General features: G+C 35.2%; 1 protein-coding gene across 2 annotated transcripts in view; it reads right to left on the bottom strand.

Annotated features, from left to right (window-relative positions):
* Positions 1-16,506, bottom strand: part of pros1 (protein S) — a 23,979-nt gene extending 7,473 nt beyond the window's left edge. Inside the window, exons 1-9 of one of the 2 annotated variants that reach the window (XM_051117091.1) lie at positions 16,211-16,506; positions 13,930-14,087; positions 13,702-13,726; positions 12,415-12,498; positions 12,200-12,322; positions 10,824-10,949; positions 9,232-9,360; positions 8,358-8,598; positions 7,152-7,341 (exon numbers count right to left, since the gene is read on the bottom strand). In XM_051117091.1, coding sequence (XP_050973048.1) covers positions 7,152-7,341; positions 8,358-8,598; positions 9,232-9,360; positions 10,824-10,949; positions 12,200-12,322; positions 12,415-12,498; positions 13,702-13,726; positions 13,930-14,087; positions 16,211-16,298 — 1,164 coding nt within the window. In that variant the 5' untranslated portion in view covers positions 16,299-16,506. The remainder of the gene's footprint in view (positions 1-7,151; positions 7,342-8,357; positions 8,599-9,231; positions 9,361-10,823; positions 10,950-12,199; positions 12,323-12,414; positions 12,499-13,701; positions 13,727-13,929; positions 14,088-16,210) is intronic. The other variant, XM_051117098.1, reaches the window with a different exon arrangement.
* Between the last annotated feature and the right edge of the window lie 275 nt (positions 16,507-16,781).

The raw sequence follows: 16,781 nt of genomic DNA, 5'->3' as shown, positions 1-16,781 counted from the left end.
AGATAATTAACATGTTGTTAGTATGATTCTAACATTTTTAGCAAGTTACTAGCATGTTGTTAGCATTTTTTAACATTAACAAGTTACTAGCATGTTGCTTGTCTGTTTCTAGCATGGTTAACATGTTGCTAGCACAATTAGCAAGTTACTAGCATGTTGCTAGCATGTTTCTAGCATGATTAGCAAAGTTGCTAGCATGTTTCTAGCATGATTAGCAGAGTTGCTAGCATGTTTCTAACATGATTAGCATGTCGCTAGCATGTTTCTAGCATGATTAGCATGTCGCTAGCATGTTTTTCAACATGACTAGCATGTCGCTAGCATGTTTATAGCATGATTAGCATGTCGCTAGCATGTTTTTTAACATGACTAGCATGTTGCTAGCATGTTTCTATGTTTCTATCCTCAGGTGGTAGAGGATGTGTGAAGCTGTAGGATAGAAAATTCACGAATGACATCTCTTTAATGTCTCAACTGTTTCTCCCAGAGAGCAATGCGATAATGCAGAGCAAATGGGGAAAAGGCATTGTAACCTTACGATCAGCACCTAACATTTTACAAAAGGTTTCAACAAGTGAGAATTTACCAAGATACCAAAGTCTCCAAATAACACAGATTTTGTATTTCAATACAACATGTCAACAATGCTAATTTCACAACTTTTTACTACATACTGTAAGCCAAATGATGCCCGTCCTGCATCATTTGACACCCATGGCAAAACACAAAAGGACAAACCCTGAAAGCTGACCTGTTTTATTACTAATTAATCAAATGTGCTTAAAAAAAAAGTTTGAATAATATTCAAAATACAAGCTATGCCATCCAGAATCACAAACAAAAAGCAGCATTAACATAACTGGGACACAATAAGCCTTTAAAAGTCTTATTCACATTACATGAAGCTAAGTGGTATAGAGATAGTACCAGATGGTATATATTAGTAGCACCATTTTGATATATTCCATAGTATTGAATGATTAATATGTTCATTTACAACGATATTTACATCATAAAGGTACAAAAACATGCTTTCATGCACTGTTTACTTAAGACATAAGTGTCGACATTACCTGTAGCACGTGCAAGTGTTACGTTTTAACGGATTAAAAACGTATTCGTCGCTGAAAAACGACAGGATGATTTATAAGTTTCGTCTCCATAGATATCATGGTAAATATCCAGCTTATTTGGCGTTCTTTTCGTTTTATGCAAGCTGTTCTGTAACATCTCGTTACCGTTTAACCGCCAGAGAAAACGCTTCAAACGATTCAGTTCGTTAGTGAATGAACTATGCAACAGGGTTGCCAGGTTTCACAACAAAACCAGCCCAATTACTACACAAACAGGCTCAAAAGTAGCCCAATCGCGTTTTAAGGGGGTCCCCCGTTAAAATACACGTTTTTGGCGGGGTTTCCCTGGTCAAATTAGCATTCCAGGGGCTAAATATTATGTTACTGGGGTCAGTGGGGTCAGTTCCGGCGGAAACAGTGCTAAAGTAGCTTAATTCCGCGGGAAAACCGCGGATTTGGCAACCCTGCTATGCGGTTTTGTTCGTGACCGAATCGTCATTTTGAACAAATCTTTTAATGATTAATTCTTTAATCTTAATGATTAATTCTTTAATCTTAATGATTAATTCTAAATCTTAAATGATTAATTCTAGCTTCCATAAAAGAAATCTCTCGCAAATGTTCGAACGATTCAGAATGGATCGCGAATCGTTTCGCGAAGCCATTTGAATGATTCACTAAAAAGAACCGACTACAAACAGTGATTCATTCGAGAGTCGGGCATCGCTAGTTCTGATTCCAAAACAACCAGACGGAGGAAAGTACAAACACACGACGTGAATCCTGAAATATGTATATGTTTTCATATTAGGTTAGTATACTGTAATATATCTCTCATCAGACAATGGTTTAACTGTAAATGTTTGTTGGACGCTGCAAAATTAGCTTGGTAAATGCTTGGGACTAAAACTAGATAAAAAAGTTCGTCAAGACAAACTTTAAGTTGGCTTGAGAAAGCCGGACCAGAAAGTTTGAAAAAGTTTGAAAAAGTTTGAAAAGTTTGAAAAGTTAGGAAGTTTCAGAAGATTAAATAGTTTAAGAAGTTTAAGAAGTTTTAAGTTTGGATGGTTTTCAGTCTGAAATATTTAGAAGTTTTAAAGTTGAATGTAGTCTGTCAGATAGATAGAGATAGATAGATAGATAGATAGTATTGGTCAGATTATCAATAGATAGATAGATAGATGATTCTAACATTATCAATAGATAGATTCTAGATGTTTCTAACATTATTAGCAAGTTACTAGCATGTCTAGCTAGTCTGTTTCTAGCATGATTAGCAAGTTGTTAGCATGTTTTTATTACATGTTTCTAGCATGATTAGCATGATTAGCATGTTGCTAGCATGTTTCTAGCATGATTAGCATGTCGCTAACATGTTTCTAGCATGATTAGCAAAGTTGCTAGCATGTTTCTAACATGATTAGCATGTCGCTAGCATGTTTCTAGCATGATTAGCATGTTGCTAGCATGTTTCTAACATGATTAGCATGTCGCTAGCATGTTTCTAGCATGATTAGCATGTCGCTAGCATGTTTCTAGCATGATTAGCAAAGTTGCTAGCATGTTTCTAGCATGATTAGCATGATAGCATGCATGTTTCTAGCATGATTAGCATGTCGCTAGCATGTTTCTAGCATGATTAGCATGTGCTAGCATGTTTCTAACATGATTAGCATGTGCTAGCATGTTTCTAGCATGATTAGCATGTTGCTAGCATGTTTCTAGCATGATTAGCATGTTGCTAGCATGTTTCTAGCATGATTAGCATGTCGCTAGCATGTTTCTAGCATGATTAGCATGTTGCTAGCATGTTTCTAGCATGATTAGCATGTTGCTAGCATGTTTCTAGCATGATTAGCATGTGCTAGCATGTTTCTAGCATGTTGCTAGCATGTTCTAGCATGTTTCTAGCATGATTAGCAGCATGTTGCTAGCATGTTTCTAGCATGATTAGCATGTTGCTAGCATGTTTCTAACATGATTAGCATGTCCCTAGCATGTTTCTAGCATGATTAGCAAGTTGCTAGCATGTTTCTAGCATGATTAGCCAGTTGCTAGCATGTTTCTAGCATGATTAGCCAGTTGCTAGCATGTTTCTAGCATGATTAGCAAGTTGCTAGCATGTTTCTAGCATGATTAGCCAGTTGCTAGCATGTTTCTAGCATGATTAGCATGATTAGCAAGTTGCTAGCATGTTTCTAGCATGATTAGCCAGTTGCTAGCATGTTTCTAGCATGATTAGCAAAGTTGCTAGCATGTTTCTAGCATGATTAGCAGTTGCTAGCATGTTTCTAGCATGATTAGCCAGTTGCTAGCATGTTTAGCATAGCATGATTAGCAAGTTGCTAGCATGTTTCTAGCATGATTAGCATAGTTGCTAGCATGTTTCTAGCATGATTAGCAGATAGCTAGCATGTTTCTAGCATGATAGATAGCATAGTAGATAGATAGATAGATTTCTAGCATGATTAGCATAGATAGCATGTTTCTAGCATGATTAGCATAGAGATTAGCATGTTTCTAGCATGATTAGCATAGTAGCTAGCATGTTTCTAGCATAGATTAGATAGATAGCATGTAGATAGCATGATAGATAGTAGATAGATAGCATGATAGCATGATAGATTTCTAGATTTTAGCATGATAGATAGATAGATGTTTCTAGATAGCATGTTAGCATGTTTCTAGCATGATAGATGCATAGATTAGATAGATGATAGATAGATAGATAGATGTAGATAGATGATTAGCATAGATAGATAGCATGTTTCTAGATGATAGATAGATAGATAGCATGTTTCTAGCATGATAGATAGATAGATAGCATGTTTTAGATAGCATAGATAGCATAGATAGATGATAGATAGATGATAGATAGATAGATAGATAGTTTCTAGCATGATTAGCATAGATAGCATGTTTCTAGATGATTAGATAGATAGATAGATAGATAGATAGATAGATAGATAGATAGATAGATAGCATGATAGATAGATAGATAGATAGATAGCATGATAGATAGATAGAGCATAGATAGATAGATAGATAGATAGATAGATAATTTCTAGATAGATAGATTAGATAGATAGATAGATAGTTTCTAGCATGATTAGATAGTTAGATAGATGTTTAGATAGATAGATAGCAGATAGATAGATAGATAGATAGATAGATAGATAGTTTCTAGATAGATAGATAGAGCATGATAGAGATAGATAGATAGATAGATAGATAGATAGATAGATAGATAGATAGATAGATAGATAGATAGATAGATAGATAGATAGATAGATAGATAGATAGATAGATAGATAGATAGATAGATAGATAGATAGATAGATAGATAGATAGATAGATAGATAGATAGATAGATAGATAGATAGATAGATAGATAGATAGATAGATAGATATAGATAGATAGATAGATAGATAGATAGATAGATAGATAGATAGATAGATAGATAGATAGATAGATAGATAGATAGATAGATAGATAGATAGATAGATAGATAGATAGATAGATAGATAGATAGATAGATAGATAGATAGATAGATAGATAGATAGATGAGTTTGAATGAGTTTAAATGGATTAGAAATACAGTACATAGAAGGGAAGTTTGATTGAGTCTCAAAGGATTCTGGGGATTTTGACAGTTGGAATTTGAAAAGTGTTGGCTCATTTGAACATTCCGTCAATGTAAGTCTATGGGATTTTTCCCAGTTTTAATCGGGATTTTTAGGAAAACTGTAAGTCGGATCAGTTAGAAAAGATATAGCAACTCGAGTCAGACCAGTCTGAAGATCTGGGCTGAGTTTGGAGTTTGTAGAGTTAAAGCTCTAGGAGGAGTAGCAGTCAGAAAATTTAGTCTCAGAAGAATAATAATAACTAGATAAAAAAGTTTGTCAAGACAAACTTTAAGTTGGCTTGAGAAAGCCGGAGCAGAAAGTTTTAGAAAGTTTGAAAAGTTTGTAAAGTTTGAAAAGTTTAAAAAGTTTAAAAAGTTTAAAAAGTTTAAAAAGTTTAAGTTTAAAAAGTTTAAGAAGTTTTAAAAAGTTTTAAGTTTGGATGGTTTTCAGTCTGAAATAGTTTGAAGTTTTAAAGTCTGAATTCAGTCTGTCAGATAGATAGATAGATAGATAGATAGATAATTAACATGTTGTTAGTATGATTCTAACATTTTTAGCAAGTTACTAGCATGTTGTTAGCATTTTTTAACATTAACAAGTTACTAGCATGTTGCTTGTCTGTTTCTAGCATGATTAACATGTTGCTAGCATGTTTCTAGCATGCATGATGTTTCTAGCATGATTAGCAAAGTTGCTAGCATGTTTCTAGCATGATTAGCCATAGATAGCATGTTTCTAGCATGATTAGCATGTTGCTAGATGTAGATAGACATGATTAGATAGATAGATAGATGTTAGAGCATGATTAGCATAGATAGATAGATAATGGTAAGATGATAGCATGATAGATAGCATGTAGATAGATAGATAGCATGTGGTTAGATAGATAGATAGATAGATAGATGATAGATAGCATGTAGATAGCATGATTAGCATGTTGCTAGCATGTTTCTAGCATGATTAGCAGATAGATAGATAGATATGTAGATAGATGATTAGCAATGTTAGATAGCATGTTTCTAGATAGATAGATAGATAGATAGATAGATGTTAGATAGCATGATAGCATGTGATTAGCATAGATAGATAGATAGATAGATAGATGATTAGATAGCTAGCATGATTCTAGCATGATTAGATAGATAGATGTTTTAGATAGATAGATTAGATAGATGATTCTAGCATGATTAGCAGATAGCATGTTAGATAGATAGATTAGCATGTAGATAGATGTTAGATAGCATGATAGCATGTAGATAGCATGTTTCTAGCATGATTAGCAGATAGATAGCATGTTTCTAGATAGATAGATAGCTAGCATGTAGATAGCATGATTAGATAGATAGATAGATAGCATGAATAGCATGATAGATAGATAGCATGATAGCATAGATAGATAGATAGTAGATAGCATGATTAGATAGATAGATAGATAGCATGTAGATAGCATAATGGTTAGCATGTAGATAGATAGATTTCTAGCATGATAGATGTAGATAGATAGATAGATAGATGATTAGCATAGTCGCTAGCATGTTTAGCATGATTAGATAGATAGCATGTTTTTAGCATGATAGATAGATAGATAGCATAGATAGCATGATTAGCATAGATAGATGTTTCTAGATAGCATGTAGATAGATGTAGATAGATAGATAGATAGATAGATAGATAGATAGATAGATAGGTAGATAGTAATGGTTAGATGATAGATAGATAGATATATGAGTTTGAATGGATTAGAAATACAGTACATAGAAGGGAAGCTTGATTGAGCCTCAAAGCATGGTCTAAAATGACAGCATATGCTGGTATGTATAGTAGCATGATGATGGTTTATGCTGGTCAATAGATAGCATCAACCAGCAAGATAGATAGATAGATAGAGTTTGAATGAGTTTAAATGGATTAGAAATTAGAAACATAGAAGGGAAGTTTGATTGAGGCTCAAAGGATTCTGGGAGTTTTGTCAGTTGAAATTTGAATAGTGTTGGCTCATTTGAACATTCCGTCAATGTAAGTCTATGGGATTTTCCTCAGTGTTAATCGTCATTTTTAGGAAAATCGTGAGTCCGATCAGTTAGAAAAGATACAGCACACTCGGTCGGATCAGTCTGAAGATCTGGGCTGAGTTTGGAGTTTGTAGAGTTAAAGCTCTAGGTTTCTCAAGCCAACTTAATTACATCTGAACAGATATTCACACAGAAAACAGCCGCTTAAAATTGCAATAATATTTAAAAATTTTCACTGTATTTTTGATGGAATAAATGCAGCCGCGTTCAAATTCTAATGAACAAATTAGACGCAGAGTTCCTGCAGGAAACACCAGTGTTTGTGCATCAGAATGAAGTGAAGGACTGTAAATCAGATGTACTGTAATAGTGAAGCAGGTCTTTTGAGACACAGACACGATCTGTAATCGTCTGTAATCGACATTTGACCAAACGCACCACGTGCCACTGGCCGTCATTGATGGCTTTTCCTCCGCTGGTCATTTTGATGGAGTGTTCGTTCTTAAACTGGACCTCGATGCGACCGGACCGTAAACCCAACATAAACCACGAGTCCTGCGAAGATTCGGCGTACAGAATCACTCCCTCCGGATCATACGTGCGGAAATCGAATTCGGCTGCAAACCTGCTGAGAAAAATTAATATTACACACAAGTTATCTTAGTATTATTTACATACTATTAGAATATGCTTTTAATACTTTATATACTTTTATAATTCTACTACTATAAGATCTGTCAATGTTTTAAATTAGCTTTAATTTTTATATTTTCAGTATCCTTTATTTTCAGTTTTGTTATGTGATTTTTTTGTTTTTCAGATTTAGTTTTTATTTATTTTTAATTCAGTTTAAGTTTTTGCAATTTTAGTACTTAAACTTATTTAACGTCAAATAGATATACAGGCAACATTTCTAATTTTTAGTTTTTACAGTTTATATTTTATTTCAGCCCCCTTTTAAATGAATGAAATTATATTTTAATTTAATTTTAGATAATTTATTCCAGTAATTGTAGTACTTTTTAGTAAGTTTTTATGCAAGTTTTTCATCTAAAAATGTATAGTTTATTTTATTAATCTTTATTTGAATTATCAAACGATTTTAAACACATTATTTTGGTGTTATTCATACACTATTTTAGTATAGTATTTTAAATGATCTTTTTTGTCTTTATTTTAGTTGTAGCTCATTTTAATGTCAGTTTAATTTTGTTACATGGTTTTGTCAGTTTTACTATTCTTCCAAAGAAATGTGTATATTTTTTACCAGTTAGATTTAGTCATTTTAGTACCTAAACTTATTCTCCGTTAGTTGACAGAACTTAAGATTTTGACCATTAAGTTTTCCACCTAATATTTATATTTTATTTTTAAAAATGAGTTTAATAGTTTAGTTAGCAATAAACGAGTCTTTTAAAGTAGACACTTTCTGGAATATATCAGGCGAACCTTTAGAAAATCATATTCATCCACATTCAGGAGGTCAAACTAAATATTATATCAGCTGCGTTTCATCAGGAACTTTCTTTTTGAACAGAACAATCAGACACAGCTAGACTTCCTGAACAGGAAACCTGCTAGTGTTTAGTTACAGCTGCTATCCCAGCATTCCTCACAAACACATGATAACGGTGAGAGTCGTACTTGGTGTCGGCCTGCAGACGGAAGCGCAGGTAAATGACGGGTAAACCGGAGAACTGCTCTCCCAGATACAGCATCTCCTCGTGCTTATAGTCATTCAGATCTAGACACTCGGGGATCTTCTCACACTGACGGCCGTCCGTCGCCAGCCGCACGCCCTTACGCCCGTCACAGTGACACGAGAAACTCCCCATGCTGTTCACACACTCGCCCTCACACACGTCCTGCTCACACTCATCCACATCTGATGGAGACACACACACACACACAATCATATTAGATTAAAGGAATAGTTCAACAAACAAGCACTGCATCACTGTCTCACCAATTAATCCTCTGCAGTGAATGGGTGCCGTCAGAATAAAAACATCCCAATGATCCACAGGTAATGCACACCACTCCAGTCCATCAGTTCACATCTTGAGAAGACAAAAGCTGAAACAAATCCATCATTAAGACGTTTTTAACTCAAATACCAAGTCCATAATCCATAGTAACACTTTCTCCAGTGAAAAGGCTTGTAAACGGTACTTGATCTGTGCAGATTTTTCTCCTGATTCAAACCAGACCACTTTTTCACTGGAGGAGGCGTTATTATGGATTATAGACTTTAAAAACGTCTTAATTATGGATTCTCAGGATGTGAACTGATGGACTGGAGTGGTGTGGATTACTTGTGGATTATTGTGATGTTTTTATCAGTCGTTTGGACTCTCATTCTGACGGCACCCATTCACTGCAGAGGATCCATTGGTGAGACAGTGATGCAATGACACATTTCAGTCAGTGTGATGTCTGAGGATGATGATGTGGAGGGTGAATGAAGGTGTTGTGAGGCTCGGTCAAGTGTGTGTGTGTGTGTGTGTTGTTTTCTCACCGACACACTGGTGTGAGCTCATGTTGTAGTTGTATCCCAGTGGGCAGCGGCACTCAAATGATCCCACAGTGTTGACACATTTAGAAGGTTCCACACACACACTGGGGAACACGATACACTCATTGATATCTGCAACGACACACACACACACACACACACACACACACACCATTAGATTCACAAACACAAACATGAGCAGCAATGTAATTTTAGCATCACTGGTATACTATTATAGATTTTGCTAATATTTTGATTTTATTTTTAGATTTTTGTTTTTACTTTAATTTTAATCTGTTTTAGCAGTTTTGATGTTTTTTGTCATTGTTTTAATTTTATTTTTATTTATTAGTTTAAGTTTATTTAATTTTAATAAAAATAGGAAATGTTGCCTTGCCAACTAGCTGAAGGCTAAAATAAAATAAGTATTAATAATTAATCATTTTTAACTTATACTTAAAATATTTTTGAATTTATATTTAAAAATTGTTGCTACTTTGGTATCAATCAGATGCTATTATACTTTTTGTTCATATTTTGAATTCAATTTTATTTGTATATTTTTGTTTTCAATTTTTACTAATTTAGGATTTTCTTTGTCATTTGTATTATTTTATAGCATCATTTGAATTATTATTTTTTTTTATTTACACAAAATGGTTTTCTTGTTAATTTATATACATACATTCCCTGTTTTAGCTTTAGTTTAGTAATTTTGTTTTTGTCATTTTCATTAGTTGCTTTTTTTTAAAGATGTCTATCTACATAGTATTAATTAATTTTTATTAATTAGTTTTGATTTCGTTTTAGTTATTTTAGTCTAAATAAGCATCAATTAATAAATAAAATGTGTACTTATTAAATAAATAAGAATGAATTCAATTATTAATTTAAATGTAAAATACATTTTATTTCAAGTAACTTTTTTTAGTTTTAGTTAATGATGAAGGTGATGAGCAGCATCAGGTCAAACACATCACACACAAAAATCTGATCACGCTGAATGAATGTACGGCATCAAGTCTCAGTGATGTTTTCATGAGCTAAAAACCTTCTGATCTAAACGCTTCTGCTTCAACAAACGAAACAAGTTTGAGTTGCAGCAAACAGTGACTGAAAAGCATCATGAATCACACATTCCTCCTTCACCAGCAACCCAGCGCAGAGCTGCAATCTTGTCACAGATTTGTGTTTTCATCATTCCCAGAACTCCAGCGCTGTGATTTCATCACTGTTATTCGAGCATGGAGCGCAAGCGTCCAGCTACACAAACCACACAATCACACGCACAGCACTGTGGATCCTGCAGATAAACTCACAGGAACGCTGTTTCCGCCAAAGGGAAATGGCGTCTGATGATTTATGAGCTTAAAAACACGCTTACATAATGAACCTTGAAGTGTGTGCGTGTGTGTGGTTTTAATATGAACGCTGGACCTCACAGCTGGAGGGAATCGTGTTTCTCTTTTACAGGAAAATCCCAGGATTCCTGGAAGAGCTGCTGGAGCTCAGACTCGTCTGGCAGACGTGAAGCCGGCGGATCAGACCTGGTCCGGCGCTGACCTCTGACCTGTGACCTGTGCTGTGACCCTCACCGTTGCAGTGGATGGTGTTGTGGGTGTAGAAGCCCTTCTCACAGATGCACATGAAGCTGCCGGGGAGGTTGCGACACTTTTGGCTGCAGCCCGCAGGGAATTCTGGGTCTTCACACTCATCAATATCTGTGAGCAAACAATAGTCAATTAAAATAAATGTGACCCTGGACCACAAACCCAGTCATAAGTAGCACAGGTATATTTGTAGCAACAGCCAACAATACATTGTATCATTAGACTATTAAGTAAAGATCATGTTCAAAGAAGATATTTATTACATTTCCTACCATAATTATATCAAAACTTCATTTTTGATTAGTAATATGCATTGCTAAGAACTTCATTTGGAAGGGGAGACACCGCAGGCAGTTTGGCTTTTTGGTTTTTCATAAAGTGTTTTTTTAGTCTAGTGGAAAGAAAACATCCAAAAGATGCTGTTAAGTGTTTCCTTTATAGCACATTAACTATTTGCGTCAATAGATTTCAATTACAATCCAGATTTTTAAAGGACGTTTTCTCATAAATCATAGTCATAAATCTCCACTTCAGCAGCACTTTACATTTGTATTCCTGTCTATAGCCTTACGATTTTTAAAGAGGGATTTGTTCATATATAATTTACTTGATTTGAACATTTTATTGCCCCCAAAAAATATTGTTTTCTGTCTTTTTTTCTGAATTATGGAGCGACAAAAATGAGATTCACAAAATTCCCTCTGTAAAAACATCTGTCAAAAGAAAAAATTAAACAAGAATTTTAAAACTGACTTCATCCAGTGTTTAGATTTCTGTAGCAAATTAGTGCATGTTTCATTAAAAAATGCCTTAATTGCATATTTAAACCTAACATTTTAGAAAATGCAATGCAGTTATTAATGTAAACAATCAACTGAGTAAGTAAGGTGATAACTATTAGTTTTTTTTTTTTACCTTATTCACCTGCAGTGTCTCAGCTTAAAGGTGAATTTAGATTTTTTTGCATCTCGACCAAAAATTGTCCTATCCTAACAAACCATACATCAATGGAAAGCTTATTTATTCAATTGTCAGATGTTTCATAATGACAAATCTGTCAATTTCACCCTTTTGACTGGTTTTATGGTCCAGGGTCACAAATACATAATAATAATCTGTGTTCCACCAGTACTAACGTCTGAGCAGTAGGTGGCGCTGTAAGCTATGCATGTAAATCCATTACATTTAAGCATCTGAGAGATGCTTTTATCCAAACTGACCTGCACTGCATGCAAGTTTTACATCTGATCACTTCATTCTTTGGGAATCAAACCCACGACCCTACTGCCATCACAATGCATTTAACATCTGCAAAGTTCATATTTACAGTACTAGCTGAAAAGTTGTGCATCTCATCTTACCCTGCTCACATCGCTGACCCCTCCATCCCGGTTTACACACACAGTTGAAGGAGCCCTGACCGTCCACGCAGCGCTCGTAACCCTCCGTGTAACACGGCAGCGGCAGACACTGGTTACTGATCTCTGAAACACACCGCAGATCAAACACACACTCCACACCGGCACAACTAACACTAACAAACACCGCTTAACACGACTAACTAGCGCTAGATCACCTTGAACGCAGGTGCGCAGGTTCTGAGGGATTCCAGGTGCGGAGTTTGGATTACTGATGCCGACGCGGTGAGAGCCCAGACACACTACAGACAAAACACACGCTTCAGTCTGTCTGATGATCTCCATAGAACATAAACTCATGTTTCTTTTAGCCTAAATTTCCACCCAATTCACCCATTCTGCCATCATTTGTTGTATTTAAACTCATGACACTACATGCACAACCAGAGATTTTTCATGCACTAGTCAATTTTATGTCTCTTCTTTCAAACTAGAGAAAATGAAACCATGCAAAATACACATTTAAGTTTTTATTGCACTTGAAGAGTTTTTTCTTTTACTGACATCAAACTTTATTTCATTCACACCGATTTAAACAACATTTTACTCCTAAAAACATGGCTGTTGTTGACAGTATTTTATGATTTGTGACCCTGGAGCACAAAACCAGTCTGTAGTATCACGGCTATATTTGTAGCAATAGTCAAAAATACACTGTATAGGTCAAAAATATTGATTTTTCTTTTATGACAAAACTCATTAGAATTTTAAGAAGATATTTAGTAAACTTCCTACTGTAAATGTATCAAAACTTCATTTTTGATTAGTAATATGCATTGCTAAGAACTTCACTTGGACTTTACAAGTGATTTTCTCAATATTTCGATTTTTTGCGCCCTCAGATTCCAGATTTTTCAGCTTTGATGTATCAGATCATGTATAAATCTCAACTGACCCTTACGACTGGTTTTGTATTCCACGGTCACATTTATGAAGAAAAAAAAAAAGGTCCTCTCTGGAAAAAAAACTTTGATTTGTCAGCAAAATCAAAGAATGTAGAATTTAGCTTTACCCAATTTTCAGTTTTCAGTTCTGGAAATGTATGCAAATTAATGCATATTTAATTAGACTGGGCCTCATTTGCATTTTTAAAAGAACGTTTCAGAAAAATTGCAATACAAAACAACTATAATGTACTGTAATTAATCAAGTGGAGAAGTATGGTCAAATATGTTCATCTATTCACCTTTAGGTCTTGCCTTACTAATTTGTAATTTTATAAATTGTTTTTTAATTCCATAATGTGATTTTCTGTTTAAAACAAGAAACAGCAATGACTTGGCGTCTGAGACGAGCAGACAGACTCCGAGTCAAAGCAGCTTCGGTTCCAGAGAGTTTTGCAATCAGATTCCAGCGGGACATCATCACACATCAGCCAGACACACTGTACATGCTGCAGATTACTGTAAGTGTGGATTTGCGCAAAAATAACGACGATGACTTACCAACATACCTGGGATAGAAATATTCCTGGAAGAGCAAAAAACAAATATCATCATGAGATTATTCACAGATATCATACAGATATCAAACAGCCATTCAGTGATCCATTCTGTCAACTCAAACACTCACATGATCGACGGCACGCACGCGGCTGAGGGGTCAATGTCACTGCCGACAGCAGGACGGATCACAACACAAACATCAGAGCATCGATCGCTGGCGCAACTCACCGTTTCGAGATTGTTTTCAAAGATCTCTCGCGCCTCCTCTTTATTGCACAGCTCCTCGATGCACTCGCGCTCCAGGTTTCCTTTCTTGCTCTCCTCGAACAGAGTGTTCGCACGTCTGTGTCGCAGCAGAAACTGAGACGCTTTATTCTGCGGGAGAACTGGACATGAGAGCACACAACAGATCAGAGCATCTGAGTGCATTCACTTAAATTAACACGGCATTTCAGCAAACACCATGGTAATACCAATGTGTTATACTGAAAATATTTCATCATTCCTTCACAAAACAGTCTCTAGACTTTTAAACTGACTCAGATAAGAGCTAAAGCTTTTGCACAGTACATTAATATGGTACTACTATAGAATAGAACATAAAGCTCAGAGAACACCAGACAGATCTTCATGAACATCCGCTTTAACTTGATGAAATGCCTTCATTGTGTGGGTCAGTGGAGTTACACGGGGATTTATTTCCCCACGTGCCGCTGGAGTCTCTTACTAGAGAACATTTCTGGAATAAACATCTTTAACACCGACACAGAGCTTGAGATGAACCGCAACATGGTGTATTTTAAACAAGAGTATTGATTTGAACTATCTGCTGTCAGTCTGTAATGTAGGGCAGCTTTACACAAACACACACACACAGTATGAAACAGCCCTATTACACATCCTCACTCACATCACTTCATATTGTCACATCTGTAAAGCATTATAAGGAAATGTGCTCTGCAGGACACCGATTACTCTGTCATTTTTAAACACTTTTACTTTGTTACTTTTGTAAATATTGGTAATCTTGGAAACACTGTTACTTTGTAAATACTGTTGTTATTTTTTTTTAGAAACACTGTTACTTTGTTATTTTTTCTAAATGGCAACATATTTATCTACTTTTGTGAACACTGCTATATTGTTACTTTATAAATTCTGTTGTTTTTAGAAACACTGTTACTTTCATAAACACTGTAAAATCTCATAAACAGTGTTGGGGAAAGTTACTTTTAAATGCAATGCATATTGCGCTACTCCCTAAAAACTAACTAATTACAGTACTTTATGGAACGTGTGTTACATTACTTTTTTGTTACTTTTTGAATCTGGCCAGGGCTTGCTTGTTTGTTTTTAATATAAAAAGTTGTATTTTTGGCAAATGTAAAAGCCCTTTCACACCAAAAGTGAATTATATAAGCCTTAGGCTGAAAAGTAAATTCACGTCTGTGCAGTAGAACACAGGAGAAGAAAGTCCAACACACTTCAGCAAAAAAACAGAAGCACAAATGTTTATCTAGAGTCACTTTTGCTTATTAGTATGTTTGAATTGGATCATCAAAGGTCAGCAACAAAGACACTGCTTAATAAAATAGGATTAAATACATAAAGAATATTTGTGTTATTTAACTATTGCAGGTTTGCATCATATTCTGAGCTGCATTTCACTTTATTTATTTATTTTTTATTCATTTTGAGGAATACTAAAAAAATTTTTTGTTTTTAAATTAATTCATGTTCACATTTATTCTAGAACTTCATCTCACTCCCGATTCCTCTCAACATGATGAGAAAAGACCTGGCAGTCAATAAATGGGGAAAAAGTAACTGGCGTTACTTATTTGAAAAAAAAAATAGCTCAGATATTTTACTGTAAATGTAAAAAGTAATGCATGACTTTACTAGTTACTTGAAAAAAAGTAATCTGATTATGTAATTCAAGTTACTTGTAACTGCTCATAAATACTGTTAATTTTGGAAACACTGTTAGTTACTTTTTTTAAACACTGCAACATTGTAACTTTAAATACTGCTATTGTTTGAAACATTGTTTCAGCTACTTTGTAAACAGTTATTTTTGTAAACACTGTAACACTCTGATGTCAACTTAAAAGCAAATACATTAATCATATTCATGTCATAGGCTACAAAAATTCACGTAACCATGGTACATTTTCCTTCAAAGTAGCACTATAGTAATTAGTTATTGTTTCTGATATAAAACCACATTACTGTGAGATCTGCTATCTTGTTATTTTGATTCATTTCTTATTTGATGTCAGTTAATAATACCAAGTTAACTCGGTCTGAAGTAACATGAACCAAAGTAACTTATATTTTGGTGTAAATTGTGGCAAATGTAAACACCCCTCAACAAACAGCTGATCAAAGTAACGGTTTCTGGACGCTTTTAATCACACAGTGACAGTAAACCGTTGGTAAAAGTGAATGTTATGATGTGTGTAAGGAGTTAGTCGCTAGTTCGTGCTCGCTGATCCGTTTTACTCACATCGCTGTGACCCGCAGAGCTCAGCGCGCAGCAGCAGCAGCACGAGGCCGAGCACAGAGCCGCTCCGCGCCGCCGACAGCCTCCTCATGCTCCCGCTCTTCGATACGATCAATCACTCCAGAAACTTCCGGTTCGGATCCGAACTCAAACACTGGATTCTTCCTGCTCACGGTCCTCTAGAAGCGCAGCGCGAGCGAACTCACGACTGGCCAGTATGGGTTAACCATGGGTAAACTAGTAGCACTCAGCTGATGAACGCGCTCTGGCAGGCGGATGGACACTGAAGGAAATTATGTAACAGGAATTACAGCTGATTATGTTCTTGATAAATAATTGATTTAACCTCTTAATTCATCCAGTTAAAAAACTTTGACGCTGTGGACAAACAAATGAAACAAGCAAACAGAAAAGTCTAACATTTAAAAAACAGCGTCAGAATGTAGCGGCTTTCAGCACTGCTGCATCGTTACATTCTAAATACCGTTATTTTTTTTTATTTTTTTTGAAACATTGTTACTTCGTAAACGCTGTTATTTTTAGAATCATTGTTACTTTGTTTCTCAGAGCTCAA

Source organism: Labeo rohita, chromosome 1, assembly GCF_022985175.1.
Source record: "Labeo rohita strain BAU-BD-2019 chromosome 1, IGBB_LRoh.1.0, whole genome shotgun sequence".
In the NCBI taxonomy this organism is placed as follows: Eukaryota; Metazoa; Chordata; class Actinopteri; order Cypriniformes; family Cyprinidae; genus Labeo; species Labeo rohita.
Note: the sequence above shows the minus strand (reverse complement) of the source record. Positions and strands in the feature narration are given on the sequence as shown.